This window comes from Neofelis nebulosa, chromosome 7 (genome assembly GCF_028018385.1).
Source record: "Neofelis nebulosa isolate mNeoNeb1 chromosome 7, mNeoNeb1.pri, whole genome shotgun sequence".
Taxonomy (NCBI): domain Eukaryota; kingdom Metazoa; phylum Chordata; class Mammalia; order Carnivora; family Felidae; genus Neofelis; species Neofelis nebulosa.
Genome location: NC_080788.1, coordinates 119,877,071 through 119,894,834, shown reverse-complemented (window position 1 = coordinate 119,894,834; position 17,764 = coordinate 119,877,071). Strand labels below are relative to the sequence as shown.

Below are 17,764 nucleotides of genomic sequence, written 5' to 3'. Positions count from 1 at the left end.
GGCATTCAGGAAATATATTGAATGATTTTGTTAAATGAATGAATGACATGAAAAAAATGATTTTTACATATTAAGTAAAAAAAGAGAGCAAAACAATATGTATAGTATGATTTCATTTTCTACATACCCATCAAAGAATAGAAAAAAGACAAGAAAGATATCAATCAAAATGTTAACAATATTTACACTGTCAGTGGCTTATAGGTACTTTTTATAGTTGCTTTTTGATTTTGCAAAGTTTCTGCAATGAACAAATATTACTTGTATATTAAGGGGAAAAGTGCATGCTTTTTTTAAAGAAATAAATAACAACCTACCAGTCCATTTAAGTTCTTTATGTTGTTTCTTCCTAAAGACAATATTCTCAAGTTTTCTGTAGTAGAAAAAAAAAACAATTTTTGTTTATGAGAATCACATTACAACTTTTGTAAATCTAATAAAATAAAGTGTTAATAACTTTTATATAATAAATATAATGATCTAATGAGTTAGAAAGGCTGTATTAATAAAGTGGTGATCAAGTAGGAAATAACATTGACCTATAATCTAAGGTAAACACTATAATTTCACATCATGGCAATATTAAATTTACAAATGGTTAGCTATTTGGAACACATGGTTTTAAATTGCTGGCAAGTGGGGCGCCTGGGTGGTACGGTCGGTTGAGCATCCGACTTCGGCTCAGGTCATGATCTCTCGATTGGTGAATTCGAACCCTGCATCGGGCTCTTGCTGACAGCTCAGAGCCTGGAGCCTGCTTCAGATTCTGTGTCTTCCTCTCTCTCTGCCCCTCCCCTGCTCACACTCTGTCTCTTTCTCTCAAAAATAAATAAACATTAAAAAAATTAACATAAATAAATAAATAAATAAATAAACAAACAAACAAACAGCTGGCTAGTATAAATATTATAGGGATAAAATAAGACTAAAGAATATTTTAACTTCATCTTTTTTTAAGTTTATTTATTTATTTTTGAGAGAGAGAGAGAGCACAAGTGGGGGAAGAACAGAGACAGAGGAAGAGAGAATCCCAAGCAGGTTCCACACTGTCACCTTAGAGCCTGATGCAGAGCTTGAACTCATGAACTGTGAAATCATGACCTGAGCCAAAATCAAGAGTCTGACTCAACCGACTGAATCACCTAGGTGCCCCACGAAGCTCTGAACTTAAAATTTGTGAAGCATATATATAATTCAAATCTACTATAGTATGAAGACTCACGCTAGAAAATAGGAACATATTTATGCATAGCACACCTCACTCCCTCACTCCAAAAAGGATTAAAAGTGAAATCAGGGGTGCCTGGGTGGCTCAGTTGGTTAAACAACTGTTCATGAGTTCAAGCCCTGCATTGGGCTTTAGGCTGCCAGTACACAGCCTGCTTCAGAGTCTCTGTCCTCCTCTCTCCCTGCCCCTCCCCTGCTCACATGTGCTCTCTCTCTCTCAAAAAATAAATTTTCTTTTAAAGTGAAATAAAATGAATTAGTATTTTAAAAATCTTTTGCTTTCAATCTTTTAAAAAATTAGGTTGTGATTTGGTTTAAAAATGCTCATTTGTATTTTTTAAAAGGTTGGTTCTATTTATGTATCTATAAGCTATTTCTGGAAGAAAAAAAGAAAGTAGAAACAGTGGTTGCTTTAGGGAACTGAGAGTCTATGTTCAGAGGAAAATTTATTTTCCACTGTACCCTTTTTTGAACTGTTTGCATAAAACCATGTGCATGTATTATTTTTGAAAATTAAAAAAAAAAGATTCTAGCAAAGCACAGGAAACCTCATTTCTGTTCTAAAAAACTGCTGATTACTTATGCATAAGTTATACATTTAGTTTTCACAACTTAACCTTCTATAACTATGTTATCCAATATGGTAGTTACTACCCATGTGTGGCTATTTAATTTAAATTAATTAAAATTAAATACAATTTAAAGTTCAGTTTCTCAATCATACTAGCCACATTTCAGGAGCTTAATAGCTGTATGTGGCTGGTGGCAACTCTATTGGGACAGTGCAGACAGCTCTATTGGACTGTACTGTTCTATGACATCCATAATTCAATGGTTAAGAACAAAAATTCAATTAACTGAGTTCCAATCCCAACTCTCTAGGGAAGCAACCAAACTTCTTTGAATCACAGTTTCATTATATGTAAAATGAGGAAATATAATAACTGACTTGTAAGAATATCAAGATTAAATGAGATTAATTGTCTAAAATATTCAACATAATGCTTAATCCATGTACGTACACAATAAATGTGTGTGTGTGTGTGTGTGTGTGTGTGAGATCAGACATATATGGCTATATAAACTTTGTTTTAATTTATTCAATTTAATTATTTTATTTTTTTAAACAACGGAATTTTTGTAATGTTTACTTATTTTTAGAGAGAGAGAGTGCGTGCACGTGGGCAAGCAGGGGTGGGGCAGGGATAGAGGAGAGGGGCAGAGATAGAGGGAGAGAGAGAATCCCAAGCAGGCTCTGGGCTGTCAGCACAGAGCCCAACACAGGGCTCAAACCCACAAACCGCAAGACCATGACCTGAACCGAAATCAAGAGTTGGACGCTCAACTGACTGAGCTACCCAGGCACCCCTAATGAATTATTTCAAATTCTGTTATGAGAAACACTTAACTTTCAGGACAAAGTATTTTGCGAGTGATCTAATTCATGCAAAATGTTTTAACTGTTGAAACAAGTCCCCTGGTTATGGACTGAATTGTGTCCCCTGACTCCAAAATTCATATGTTGTAGTCCTAACACTCAGTTCCTTAGAATGTGACTGTATTTAAAGATAGGGAATTTAAAGAGTGAATTAAAGTAAATGTCATCATTTTAGGTAACATTCAATGACTGGTACCCTGGGGCACCTGAATGGCTCAGCCAGTTAAGTGTCCAACTCAATTTAGGCTCAGGTCATGATCTCACGGTTGGTGGGTTTGCTTGGGATTCCCTCTCTCTTTCTCTCTCTGCCCCTACCCTCTCCCTCTCTCTCTCTCTCTCTCTCTCAAAATAAATAAATAAACTTAAAAAAAAAAAGTGCAATATGACTGCTGCCCGTATAAGAATTATAGGAGGGGCGCCTGGGTGGCTCAGTCGGTTGAGCGTCCGACTTCCGCTCAGGTCACGATCTCGCGGTTCGTGGGTTTGAGCCCCGCGTCAGGCTCTGGGCTGACGGCTCAGAGCCTGGAGCCTGCTTCCGATTCTGTGTCTCCCTCTCTCTCTGCCCCTCCCGCATTCATGCTCTGTCTCTCTCTGTCTCAAAAATAAATAAACATTAAAAAAAGAATTATAGGAACAGATTAGGACACAGACAGAAACAGAGAAAAGACCATTAAAGACCAAAGGAGGGACACCTAGATGGCTCAGTTGGTTAAGTGTCTGACTTCAGCTCAGGTCATGATCTCACTGCTTCAGTTCGAGCCCCCCATCGGGCTCTGTGCTGACAGCTCAGAGCCTGGAGCCTGCTTCCAATTCTGTGTCTCCCTCTCTCTCTGCCCCTCTCCCACTCACACTCTGTCTCTTTCTCTCAAAAATAAATAAATGTTAAAAAATTTATAAAGAGGGGAGCCTGGGTGGCTCATTTGGTTAAGTGTCCGACTTCGGCTCAGGTCATGATCTCACAGTTTGTGAGTTTGAGCCCCACTGTGGACTCTGTGCTGACAGCTCAGAGCCTGGAGCCTGCTTTGGATTCTGTCTCCTTCTCTCTCTGCCCCTCCCCACTTGTGCTTTGTCTCTCAAAAATAAATAAATGAAAAAAAAATTTTTTTAACTATAAAAAAAAATTAGAAAGAAAAAACAAAAGACCAGAGGAAAAGATGGCCATCCGCAAGCCAAGGAGAGAGGAACTCAACCCTCCAAAACCTTGATCTTGGACTTCTCACCTCTACAGCTGTAAGAAAATAAATTTCTGTTGCTTAAGCCATCTAGTCTGTGGAATTTGTTATGACAGCCCTAGCAAATTCATACACCCCATATAACAATATATGCGTGAAAATTAAATATTTAAGAAAATCATATAATCAATTATTCTTTAAAGCTTCTTGATATGGAAAGATTGCCATTTTATTTTGTCTATTCCATGCAGATTGAAAAGCTTATTCAAACAGTTATCCGTTCAACACATAACTACTGAGCATCTACAATACACCAGGAACAGCTATAATCACTTGCAGTGATTAAAATATACTATATGATAATACAATAGTGAATAATATAGACAAAAATTCCTACTGTCATTGAGCTAACAATTTGCCAGATAATAAACTAAGTAAGATACTGGGGCACCTATGTGGCTCATTCAGTTAAGTGTCCCAAGTCTTGATTTCGGCTCAGGTCATGATCTCACGGTTTATGAGTTCAAGCTCTGCACTGGGCTCTGCGCTGACAGCGTGAGTCCTGCTTGGGATTCTCTCTCTCTCTCTCTCTCTCTCTCTCTCTCTCTCTCTCTCTCTCCCTCTCTCTCTGTCCCTTCCTGACTCTCTATCTTCTCTGAAAATAAATTTTAAAAACTTAAAAAAGAAAAAAAGAAAGATAATAGGTCTTGCATAGGATGTGTGAGAAAGGAGTCAAGAAATTACCAGGGAGTTTGTCCTAAGCAACAGGAAGAATGGAGTTGTTGCTATCTGAGAAAGACACATAGGAAGTTGGTTTAGCTGGGGCCGGGGAAGGATATCAGTACTCAGTTTCGGAAATGTTAAGTGTGTGATGTCTAGTAGATATCCAATGGAAATACCAGGCAACCGACTGTGCAAATCCGGAGTTCAGAGGAGATGCCTGGGTTAGGGATACAAATGTGGGAACCATCAGCATATAGATGATAAATCCATGACCTAGATGAGATAATCCAGGGAATAGGTGAAGACAGAATAGAGAAGAGATCCAAGAACTGAGGCCTAGAGTACTCTAATACTTAAAAGTGGGAGACACGAGACTGGGAAGGAGCAGCCAGAAAGACAGGAAGATCAGGAGGGCACAGTGTCCTAGAAGCCAAACATTGAAATTACTTCGAAGAGGAACTAAATCATTCACGTCAAAATATGCTGCTAGGTCAACTAAGATGAAGACTGAGAAACAACCTCAGACTGAATATAACAAATATAAAATATATGTAGCTCTTCCAAAGATAGTATCTAAGTTAATATATAAAATTCTTTTTTTTTAAACACCTTTTTAAAAAAATACACATGAAAATGGTGATGGAAAGCTAAAAAGATCTTATTGATTACTGTATGGGGACATAAATTATGATATCAAAGTTAATAAATTAAATGTTCTGACATAACACAACGATATATTTTTCAGAAGTAGAAGGTGGTACAGAAGTAGAGCACCACTAGAAGGAAAACACTGTTTTTTTCTTCATACAAGAAGGGTCCTGGTGAAAATCAAAACAGTGTTCGAAAGTTCTGTGTTTATTTAGTAAACTAAAGGAGAAAAGTATAAGTTTTTACCAAAGATACAAGGCAACAAAATTTATGTTCTAATATTTGATATGAGATTATTAATATTCATATTGTACAACCTTTTAGTCACAGTTTTCAACATAGCCCAGGTATGCAGTTTTCTAGCCACAGTTTTGCTACAATAAACATAGTTGCCATTAGGGTTATTCTGCCTTATAAACCCCCTGTTAAATAGGACCCTTTTTATTCCAGATCCTGTCATCACAGTTTAACAAGTGAGACTATAGTGCTCATGAAAGGGAAGGGGTGAGAGACAGGCTACAGTCATATATTCAAATCCTTCATAGGGATCAGCAGTGTCTTTTTGCTTTATAGTCACAGATGATGTGTATTCCCCAGTGACCGGCTATAGACTATGGAAGTACTATTTGTTGTAAGCACAACTAAAATGAGGTGAATCAAGTATAGCAAATGTATGGTACAAATGCTTATACTGTCTCAATCCATGTCTACATCAGACATCAATAACTGATCAAGCTATTCTTTCTACTGAATTTTTGGTACTCTTGTTAATTAATTAAATTTTTCTGAGAGTCACTACCAATTGACCAAAGTTAGATTATAAGTTAAAGTCTATTGCCAGCCCTGTACAGAGGTTATCTATTTTCACTATTGTCAGAGTCATGTTTTTAATGAAAAGAAAAGCATGTTATCTGTATTGATAAATAATACATCATCAGGGTGCTTGGGTGGCTCAGTTGGTTAGGCATCTGACACTTGATTTCAGTTTATTTATTTGAGAGAGAGAGAGAAAGAGAGCAGGAGAGGAGCAGAGAGAGAAGGAGAGAAAGAGAGAATCCTAAGCAGGCTCTTCACTGCCAGCGAGGAGCCCTCTGCAGGGCTAGAACCCACAAACCGTGAGATCATGACCTGACCTGAAACCAAGAGTTGGACGCTTAACCGACTAAGCCACCTGGTGCCCCCCAACTCTTGATTTCAGCTCAGGTCATATCTCAGTGTTTGTGAGATAGAGGCCCGCGTTAGGCATGCTGTCAGCATGGAGCCTGCTTGGGATTCTCCCTCTCTCTCTCTCTCTCTGAAAATAAATAAACTTTAAAAACATATCATCAATTTAATCTCATTAAAGCAAGTTATTTCAATTATAGACAAAGTGTCTGTATAATTGTTGAATAACACAGGAGTTAGCAATGCCAACCCCCAGGCAGTTGAAAATCTGAGTATAAATTTTTACTCTCCCAAAACTTAACGACTAATAGCCTGCTATTGAGCAGAAGCCTTGGTCAACAGTCCATTAATGCACATTTTGTATGTTATATGTATTATATATTATATTCTTACAATAAACCTAGAGAAAAGAAAATATTAAGAAAATCATGAAAGAGGGGCGCCTGGGTGGCTCAGTTGGTTAAGCATCGGACTTCGGCTGAGGTCATGATCTCACAGTCTGTGAGTTCAGCCCCACATTGGGCTCTGTGCTGACAGCTCAGAGCCTGGAGCCTGTTTCAGATTCTGTGACTCCCTCTTTCTCTCTCCTCCCCCACGCATGCTCTCTCTCTTCTCAAAAATAAAAAAAAAAAGTTTAAAAAAAGAAAATCATAAAAGAAAGAAAATACATTCAAGAATGAAAGGAAAATAAATTTACAGTGCTGTAAAAAAAAATCAGCATGTAAATAGACTCACAGTTCAAACCCATGTTGTTCAAAGGTTAATGGTAAAGTGAAACATCTCAAATTGTTTAATGAGTCAGTGAAAAACAAATATACTGAGTCATCTTATGCACAGCTCTAATAGTAAATGCTTCTTCTCCAGGACTACATAAATACTGAATGCCAACTTTGGGTAAGGTCCTGGGAGGAGGATGGAGATTTGGAAGATAAGATACTAAGATGTGATGTTTACACTCAAGGAGCTCATTATCTGAAGAGACAGAACATATTCCTCACTAACCATAATAATAGCTAATATTTCTTGAGCATTTATATGTACCAGGAACTATTCAAAACACTTTATATATACTAACTCATTTAATCTTCACAAAAACTATATGAAGTGGGTATTTATTATTATAATCCAAGACAGCTATTAATATTCCTAAAGAAAGAGTAATAATGGAGGTGCCTGGGTGGCACTATGAGCACAGAGCCCACACGGAATTCTCTCCCTTTCTCTCTGCCCCTCCTCTGTGCTTTTTCTTGGTCTCTCAAAAATAAATAAATAAACATTAAAAAAAGAGAAAGAATAATTATGACAATCACTAGAGAAGTCTTTAGAGGGAGAAATGACATTTAAACTTGACATTCTTAATCTTAATTTTGTTTTTTGCAGGATTTTCATGTTGAGGAAGGGGCTATTCTCAAAGGAAAAAAGCATTGCATTAACAAATGCACAAAGTCATAAAAAAGAATGATGTATTCAGGTGTGAATAGGGTGGCACAGATTTTAGATGACTTTGAATGCAACATTAAGGCATTTGGTCTTTACTAGGCAAAAGGGAACCATTAAAGGTCTCTGATCTGGAAGAATGATAATGAAAATAATATAAAAAAACATTTTTTTAACATTTTATTTTTTGAGAGACAGAGAGAGAGAGAGAGTGTAACCAGGGGAGGGGCAGAGAGAAAGAGAGGGAGACACAGAATCCAAAGCAGGCTCCAGGATCTGAGCTGTCAGCACAGAGCCCAATGCAGGGCTTGAACCCACGGACATGAGTCAGATGCTCAACCAACTGAGTCACCCAGGCGCCCCAAGAATAATATTTTTAGAAAGAAAACCCTGCTATCAATGTTGAATGTCAACTGGGTGAAAGGAGACAAAAAGATCAATTCGGAGGCTAGCACAAAGTCATAAGGCAGTGTTTTTCTCTTTCTTTTCTTTTCTTTCTTCCTTCCTTCCTACCTTCCTTCCTACCTTCCTACCTTCCTTCCTTCCTTCCCACCTTTCTTTCTTTCTTTCTTTCTTTCTTTCTTTCTTTCTTTCTTTCTTTCTTTCTTTCTTTCTTTCTTTCAAGAAAGAGAGCACATAAGCAGGGGAGAGGGGCAGAGGGAAAGAGAGACAGAATCTTAAGCAGGCTCCATGCCCAGCATGGAGCCCAACTTGAGGCTGGATCTCACAACCCTGAGATCATGACCTGATCCAAAGTCAAGAGTCAGATGCTTAGGGGCGCCTGGGTGGCTCAGGTGGTTAGGTGTCCAACTTCGGCTCTTGTGGTTCATGGGTTCGAGTCCTACATCAGGCTCTCTGCTGTCAGCACAGAGCCTGCTTTGGATCCTCTGTTGCCCTTTCTCTCTGCCCCTCCTCAACTTGCACTCTCTCTCTCTCTCAAAAATAAATAAACATTAAAAAAAAAAAAAAGAGTCGGATGCTTAACCAACTGAACCACCCAGGCACCCCATGGCAGTGTTTCTCAAACTATAGGTGATATGAAATCAGCTTAATGGGTTGTGACAAGCATTTTTAAAAAATGAAATCTTTAAAAAACTTATACTGGAGGGTGCCTAGGGGGCTCAGTTGGTTGAGCATCCAACTTCTCATGGCTCTTGGGTTTGAACCCCGTGTTGGGCTCTGTGCTAACAGCTCAGAGCCTGAAGCCCGCTTTGGATTCTGTGTCTCCCTCTCTCTCTCTGCCTCTTCATCACTCATGCTCTCTCTCTCCTTCAAAAATAAATAAACATTAAAAATAATTTAAAACCTTACACTGGAACCTATGCTATAAGGGTAAATATTGTTTTACAAACCTATTCCACTTCACATGTGTATGTATGTATTTGATATGTATATTCATATGAATATATGTATTGAGTCATGAATTCAAATGTATTCCTTACTATGGAAAAGTGGTAAAAAAAATGTTTGAAAATACAAGGGGGAGATGATGTGGGTCTTAAATAAAACCATAGCTTCTGGAAATGGAAAAACAACAAATTATTTAAGAGCTCTCTCAAAGAGTAAACAGGACTCAGTGATGAACTCAGATGTCTTAAGGGAAGTAAAGGAGGAGCATGGTAGGTTAAATAATTCCCCACCGAAAGATACCTAGATCCTAATCCCCGGAACCTGCGAATGTTACCTTATATGGGGGGCGGGGGGGCGGGGAGTACTTTGTAGATGTCATCAAGTTAGGGATCTTAGGGAGAATAGCCTTGATTAGCTAGGTGTTCCCTAAATGTAATCACATATATCTTCTTAAGAAGGAGGCAGAGAGTGGTGCCTGGGTGGCTCAGTCAGTTGAGCATCCATCTTTGGCTCAGGTCATGATCCTGCAGTTCATGAGTTTCTGCCCCACATTGGGCTTGCTGCTCTCAGTGCATAGCCTGATATGCATCTTTTGCACCACCCCCCTGACCCTCCCCTGCTCATGCTCTCTCTCAAAAATAAATTTAAAAATATTAATAAAAAAAGAAGGAGGCAGAGAAATAAATATGTGACACAGATGAAAGAGGAGAAGTCAACATGACCACAGAGGCAGAGATTAGAGTGATGTCCTCACAAGCCAAGGAACGTGGCAGCCATCAGAATCTAAAAGAAACAAGGAACAGATTCTCCCCTAAAGCCTTCAGGCAGTGTGGCTTGGTCAAAACCTTGATTTTGGCCCACTAAAACCAATTTCAGACTTCTGGCCTCCAGAACTGTTTTTGTTCTTGCTGTTGTTTTTCAGAACTATTGTTTTAAACCACCAAGTTTCACCAAACATAGGAAATTAGCAGGAGTCAGAAGCCTTGGCAACTGGGATGGTGGCAACATCATTAACACAGATAAGGAACACAAGAAAAATGATGGTGAGGAATTAAAATTTAAATATAACAAGTATTGGGGCACCTGAGAGGCTAAGTCAGTTAAGACTTAGACTTTTTTTCTTTTGTTTATTTTTGAGAGAAAGACAGAGAATGAGCAGGGGAGGGACAGAGAGAGAGGGAGACACAGAATCCGAAGCAGGCTCCAGGCTCAGAGTTGTCAGCACAGAGCCCGACGTGGGACACAAATTCACAAACCATGAGATCATGACCTGAGCCGAAGTCAGACACTTAATCGACTAAGGCGCCCCAAGCCTCTTACTCTTGGTCCAACTCAGCTCAGGTCATGATCTCACAGTTCGTGGGTTCAAGCCCCATGTCTGGCTCTCTGCTAATGGTACAAGACCTGCTTAGGATTCTCTCTCTCTCTTCTTCTCTCTCTGCCCCTTACTCACTCTCTCTCTCTGCAAAATAAATAAATAAAAGTTCCAGAATACCACCTGGAATTCTTAAAAATAAAGTAAGAAAGAAAGAAAGAAAGAAAGAAAGAAAGAAAGAAAGAAAGAAAGAAAGAAAGAAAGAAAGAAAGACAGACAAATTTGAACAAAATACATATAATAAAAAAATCTCATTTTTCTATTTAATTCTAACTCTATAAAAGCTTTAAAACATCTTTAAAATGTTTAGGTCTTTTGTTTTCTCTGATTTTCTTTGGATAACCAAATTTAAGACGCATGGTTTATATATTTTCTCTGTCATCTGACAATTACTGTGGTTAAAACAGGTGCTAGCTTCTGGGATTACATAGTGTCTCTAGAATGTTTATTCCAATAATGAGAAAACCCAAGAACCATCTGTTACTGTGGATCACTTACTTAAGCCATTGAGGTTGGCAATTTTTTCAATGCAGTTTGTAGACAGTGAAAGCTTCCTTGAAAAGAACAAAGGAAAACTTGAATTAATATGAAACAATTTTAAATGATGTATCAGAAAAACAAATAAATGGTTTATCAGAAATTATTCCTCAAGTGCCCATAGAAGATTATATTTAAGTCATATTTTCTTTTTATACTAAATCTTTTTCCCCCTCAGACATGGCATGTATTCTTTCATTTTGAAATCCTCATCCTTTTTTTCTGATCACAAAGTTAATACATATTCATTGCAGAAAATTAAAAAAAAAAACTTTTTGAAGGTAATTTAGTATTATTTATTAATTTTTTTAAATGCATGTGTTCTTTGACCTAGTAATTCATTTCTAAGAATAAATCCTACTGAAATACTAATACAATGCCAAAAGATATATAAGCTAGATTATTTATTGTATTATTGTAATAGCAAAAAATAGGGAAAAATCTATAAACATCTAGCAACTGAGGGATAGATAATGAAAAACTATACTGTCACTAAAACAAATGAAATTAGGCTCCAGATACCAGCTTGGGAAGACATCTATCATATGTGGTCAAGTTAAAAAACCATCTAGCAGAACAAAACATTTTATGTGATCCCTTTTGATAAAAAGCAGAACTATATTATATGCATGTGCGAAGATATTTATCTGCTCATGTGTTAAATCATTCAGAAATGTATACTGAAGAAGTCATAATGTAATGCTAACCATTCCACAGATATCCCCAGAGATAACTACTTTTAATGGTTTGTATACATTTGTCTAGGTTTTTTCTACTCATAATTTAACTATATAAAAATTTTAAAGGGAGCATAACTACACATTCTTAGTCTTCCTTTCTTGACAAAATTTTTAATATTTCAGTACATTTCATGCAAAAAATGTAATAAAAGCTAATTTTATTGAACACAATGTGTGCCCCGTATTCATCTAAGTACTTGTTACATAAACCGGTTTTGTTTGTTTTAACCATCACAACAATCCTGTGAAATAAGTATTATTATTATTATCTGCATTTTACAAGTGAGGAAACTGAGGTACAAAGATGTTAAGCAATTTGCCTAATATTACACAGCCATAAAGGGGCAGAGCCAAATTTAAAACTCTCCAAAAACTGACTCTAGAACATGTGATCTTATCCTTTATGATTTGACTTGAAAATGAATTACTCATTTTTTTACAAAAGCAATTACTATAGTGTAAATTATTGATCAAATCTGTATATTTTCTAGCCATCCCCAATTCCTGACAACTCCCAGTGAAAAATGGAGTGCCTTAAATCTGGGAATATGACTGGGATGAATTCTTTAATTGTTGTTTAGGCAACCTGCCCAAAGAGATTGTCAGCCAAAGTATGAACAGGCTGACTCCTTCCAAGCAGTTCCAAGATAATTTGGTACCAGGTACAAAACCTTCTCAAACATTTGCCTTTGAGATGGCTTTATGATAAAAAGATATTTGACCACTTTGAAACAGTGCTCTTTAGAATCATGCTTTTAAAGCCAAAAAAAAATCTAGGGTGGATTTTCGTATAATACACAGTGCTCTTATCATAAAGGACAAGTTGCATACAATAACTAAATATGTTTGCTTCTCCCTTTCATTCCAAAGACAGATATTAGTCTAATGCATGGGTTCACAAATATGCATAGAAGAGTCACTCAAGCTGCTTATTATAGATTCCTAGGTTTCATCAGTAGATATTCTATTTCTATATATTTGGTGTGGGGCTTACCTCCTGCATTAGGAAATTCTTATGTAGGTAGTTAGTGCACTATATTTAGAAAAACACAGACTAAAGAAATCAGGAAGAATCCCAAGTGATTCTATAACAATCTACAGCTCCAACAAGACACTGCAGCCTGAGAGCATGGTCACAAGGTGTCATGGTATAATTGCCTCAAATTATCCACAGAAGCTTGCTAAAAAAGTATGTAGAGTATTGAGAAAATAACTTAAGAGGAATTCATATAGGGGTGCCTAGGTGGCTTAGTCAGTTAAGCATCTAACTCTTGATTTCAGCTCAGGTCATGATCTCCTGGTTTGAGCACAACATCAGGCTCTGCACTGACAGCACAGCACAGAGTCTGCTTAGGATTCTCCCCCACTCTTTCCCCACCTATGCTGTCTCAAAATAAATAAATTAATTAAAAAAAAAAGAGGAATTAATATAGATCTGATACTTAAAGTCATGGGAAAATAGGATTATAAAATAATAAGTATAATTTGATCCCAATAAGGAAAGAAAAATTAGAAGGCTCTGTATCAACATGCTAACACTGATTCTCAAAAGATGGTGCAATTTTGGTTGATATTAATTCCTTTCCTTTGTGCTTTTTATATTTTCTAGATGTTTTAACAATGTATTTTTACAATTGAAAAAATTTAAAGCAGTATCTGTTAGGCCTCTAGTCTGTATAGTACTGACTGGCTAATTTTACAAGAGAAATACTAGCTTTTATAATAAAGTCTTATTGTATTACTTAGTTATTTAGTTTCTCCCAAGAGACAAGGAAAATTCTATTTTCCAGGCACATTATAAAAATTTTACTGAAAAAAAAGTACTATATTGGGGCACCTAGGTGGCTCAGTCAGTTGAGCATCCAACTTCGGCTTAGGTCATGATCTCACAGTTTGTGAGTTTGAGCACCACATCGGGCTGGCTGTTGTCAGAGCAGAGCCTGTTTTGGATCTTCTGTCCCCCTCACTCACTGCCCCTCCCCTGCTGGCACTTTCTATCTGAAAAATAAATAAACATAAAAAAAAAGTACTATATCGTTCAGGGTTACTTTATTACTAGTCCCCCATAAACCAATGATCTTTTATGTTTGGCTTTGCCAAAGGGAGAATTATATCAACCAAACCAACAAACAAAAAGAAACAAAGATCACAGAAAACAAACACTTTTTTTCTAGTTTATGTATGTTAAAAAGGAAGGGGAAAAAAGACAAGAGAACTTACTCGCAATTAGCAAGTGTGGACAGAGATGCATCCATCTTCTCTATAGGGGGAATCTGAGCATAAAGCTTTATCTCTTTGGCTTCAGATGGCTTCTGACTGGTTTTCTCTTCCTATGATAAAAATTAATTTGGAAGAAAGTGATCCCTGATTATAATACAGAACTAAAGTCCAGAATTTTGCAAGGCTTTTCAATGTTTATTTCAAACCAATTATCAGAATTTTGTAACTCTGTGCATTCTTTACAGTTCACTTAATGAGATTTACTAACTAACCCTGATCACCAGGCTTTTACATGGCTCGTTCAGATAATTGTTAGGTTCCAACTGAATGAAAGGAGGAGGAAAGAAAATAACTTTTATTTCTGTAATATTTAAAATTCTTTAAGAGTCTATCAATGAACAAACACAAAACACGACAACATTTTCTTGGGAAGAATTCCTTGTGGCTAATCACCCTTTTCTTTTTTTTTTTTTTTTTTTTTTTTTTTTAAATTTTTTTTTCAACGTTTTTTATTTATTTTTGGGACAGAGAGAGACAGAGCATGAACGGGGGAGGGGCAGAGAGAGAGGGAGACACAGAATCGGAAACAGGCTCCAGGCTCCGAGCCATCAGCCCAGAGCCCGACGCGGGGCTCGAACTCACGGACCGCGAGATCGTGACCTGGCTGAAGTCGGACACCTAACCGACTGAGCCACCCAGGCGCCCCTAATCACCCTTTTCTTAAATATCAGATTTAGATCTGGAAGATTCAACTATTTTGCATCTCTTCTTGCAAATCTTTTACTATACATGGTTCATTCAATCTGAGAAAGAACCCCAGATACCAAGAATTTTGGAAGATACCATCTTTATGACACAGCTGAGGTCCAAGCTGTTTGCTCTATAATAATTTACTACTAAATTCTACCTTAGAGGAGCTCCTGGGTGGCTCACTAGGTTGAGTAACCGACTCTGGATTTCAGTTCAGGTCGTGATCTCCTGATTCATAAGGAGTTGGGCTCTGTGATGACAAGCTTGGAGCCTGCTTGGGATTCTCTCTCCCTCTCTCTCTGCCCCTCCCCAACTCACAAGTGCACATGTACTCTCTCTCTCTCTCAAAATAAATAATTTTTTTTTAATTTTTAAAAAATTTATTTTGAGAGAGAGAGAGAGAGAGAGAGAGCGAGCAAGTGGGGGAGGGGCAGAGAGAGGCAGATAGAGGATCTGAAGCAGGCTCTGTGCTGACAGCAGAGAGCGTGATGCAGGGCTTGAACTCACAAACCATGAGATCATGACATGAGTCACCCAGGCACCCCTAAATAAACTTAAAAAAAGCTTTAAAATAAATTCTACCATAAAGTTTAATTTCAGTACTATGTACACAATTTAAAATTTAATTATCAATATATACTGCATCATAATATTTTCTAAATACCTCAATACTTAAAGTCAGTTCTCTCCAACAAAACAGGAAGCTCCTAAGGTGCAGGGACCATTTCCTTTGCTTTCCTATGTTTTCTATAACATAGTGCAATATAAGACACATAGAGGCTTATTTTTAAAAGTCAAATAATAAGATATCAATACTAGAAAATATACGATCAGTTGAAAAAAAAAGATCTAATACACATCCACTTGGTACTTATTTTTGTGCCATACATTTGTAGGTTAGGAGCAGAAACACATACCTAATAGACCCTCAATAAATGTTAGATTAATCAGTGAAAGAGTGAGCTTAATGTCTTCAAATAACCTTGAAGTCAAAGATTTATGGCCACAATATGATCTAGAAATAGAACCGACAACCCAAACCAAAAAAGCAATTACTTATTATCATAAGTAAATAAAGTCCTAAAATCTGATTCAAAGAAAATCTAATCTAATAACAAGCCTATTCCATATGTACTTTTTTCTTTAACAAAACAGATTTGGGGCACCTGGGTGGCTCAGTCGGTTAGGTGTCCAACTCTTGATACCTGTTCAGGGTCATGAGTTCAAGCCCTGCATTGGGCTCCATGCTGGACACAGAGCCTTCTTAAAATAACAAAAAACAAACAAACAAAACTCCAGATTTTTCATTAACCAAACAAAAATGAATTATTTAATCAATCAATTAATTAATTTAAATGTTTATTTATTTATTTTGAGAGAGAGAGAGCATACAAGCGAGCGTGGGGAAGGGTCAATGAGAGAAGAAGAAACAGAGTCCCACGCAGTCTCCAAGTTTGTCATCACAGAGCCCGATGCAGGGCTCGAACTCATAAACTGTGAGATCATGACCTGAGCTGAAACTAAGAGCTGGATGTTTAACCGGTTGAGCCACCCAGGCACCACCAGAAATGTGGTTTTTAAATGCAGAGTACAAAGAAGTTTATAAGCACTAAAACAAGAATTCAAAAATTTTTTATTCTATCCACCCTATTTTCCCTAGACACCATCTCCTGAAAGACTTTTTATTCAAAGCCTAGCCAGAAAAGCAAAAGATGCATTGTTATACAAAAAACTATTGATAACATTGACAAAAAAGTTATCACAGGGCATAGAAATTGAGGAGCCATCTCTATGCTCTGTGGAAAGTATATCTATAATGCTGAATTACTACTGTCCAAACATCTATAATGTTGAATTACAACTGTTCAACATTCTTTATAGAATGTTATATTCAAAATATTTATAGTTTATATTTAATGCATGTTTTTTACAATGCAGTTTCCTTTCTAATGTTAGTATCTGCTTTAGTATGTTTTCCAGCTTTATTGACATGTAACATTGTATAAGTCTAAGGTGATGATTTGACACATGCATATATTGCAAAATGATTAACACAATAAGATTAGCTAACTCATCTATCACCTCACATAATTTTTTTTTAGTGCTGAGAACATTTAAGATCTATTCTCTTAGCAACTTTCAAGTATATAATACAATATTATTAACTACAGTCACCATGCTGTATATCAGATGCCTAGAACTTGTCTTATAACTAGAAGTTGTACCCTTCAACCAACATCTCCCCAAGTCCCCCACATGCCAATCCCCAGCAATCAACATTCTATTTTTTGTTTCTGTGCGTTCAGCTTTTTTAGATTTCACATATGAGTGAGATCATAGAGTACGTCTTTCTCTGTCTGACTTATTTCACTTATCATAATGCACTCAAGGTCCATCCATGCTGTCATAAATGGCAGGATTTCCTTTTTTGTGGCTGAATAATATTCCATTCTGTATATATATACATTTTTAATCCATTTATCCACTGATAGACATTTAGGATACTGATAATGATATAACCCACTGATTTTAATCAGATTTTCCCAATTTTACTAGTATTCATTTATATATGAGTATAAATGCTTTTGTATGTGTGTATTAAGTGTATACAATTTTATCTGTGTAGGTTCATGTACCAACCCCCACAGTCAAAATAGCTAAATAGCTCCAGTACCACAAAGATTCCTTGTATTGAATGATCAGATTTTTTTTTTAAATTTTTTTTCAACGTTTTTTATTTATTTTTGGGACAGAGAGAGACATAGCATGAACGGGGGAGGGGCAGAGAGAGAGGGAGACACAGAATCGGAAACAGGCTCCAGGCTCTGAGCCATCAGCCCAGAGCCCGACGCGGGGCTCGAACTCACGGACCGTGAGATCGTGACCTGGCTGACGTCGGACACTTAACCGACTGCGCCACCCAGGCGCCCCTTGAATGATCAGATTTAAATACCTATCCAAAAACTTTCCTTGTATGGTCTCT

At 37.1% G+C, this 17,764-nt stretch overlaps 1 protein-coding gene across 1 annotated transcript in view; it reads right to left on the bottom strand.

Annotated features, from left to right (window-relative positions):
- DNAL1 (dynein axonemal light chain 1) overlaps nucleotides 1-17,764 on the bottom strand; it is a 48,265-nt gene that overhangs the window by 18,221 nt on the left and 12,280 nt on the right. Inside the window, exons 3-5 of the mRNA XM_058739600.1 lie at nucleotides 14,032-14,141; nucleotides 11,033-11,088; nucleotides 318-373 (exon numbers count right to left, since the gene is read on the bottom strand). Of these exons, the coding sequence (XP_058595583.1) occupies nucleotides 318-373; nucleotides 11,033-11,088; nucleotides 14,032-14,141 (222 nt within the window). The remainder of the gene's footprint in view (nucleotides 1-317; nucleotides 374-11,032; nucleotides 11,089-14,031; nucleotides 14,142-17,764) is intronic.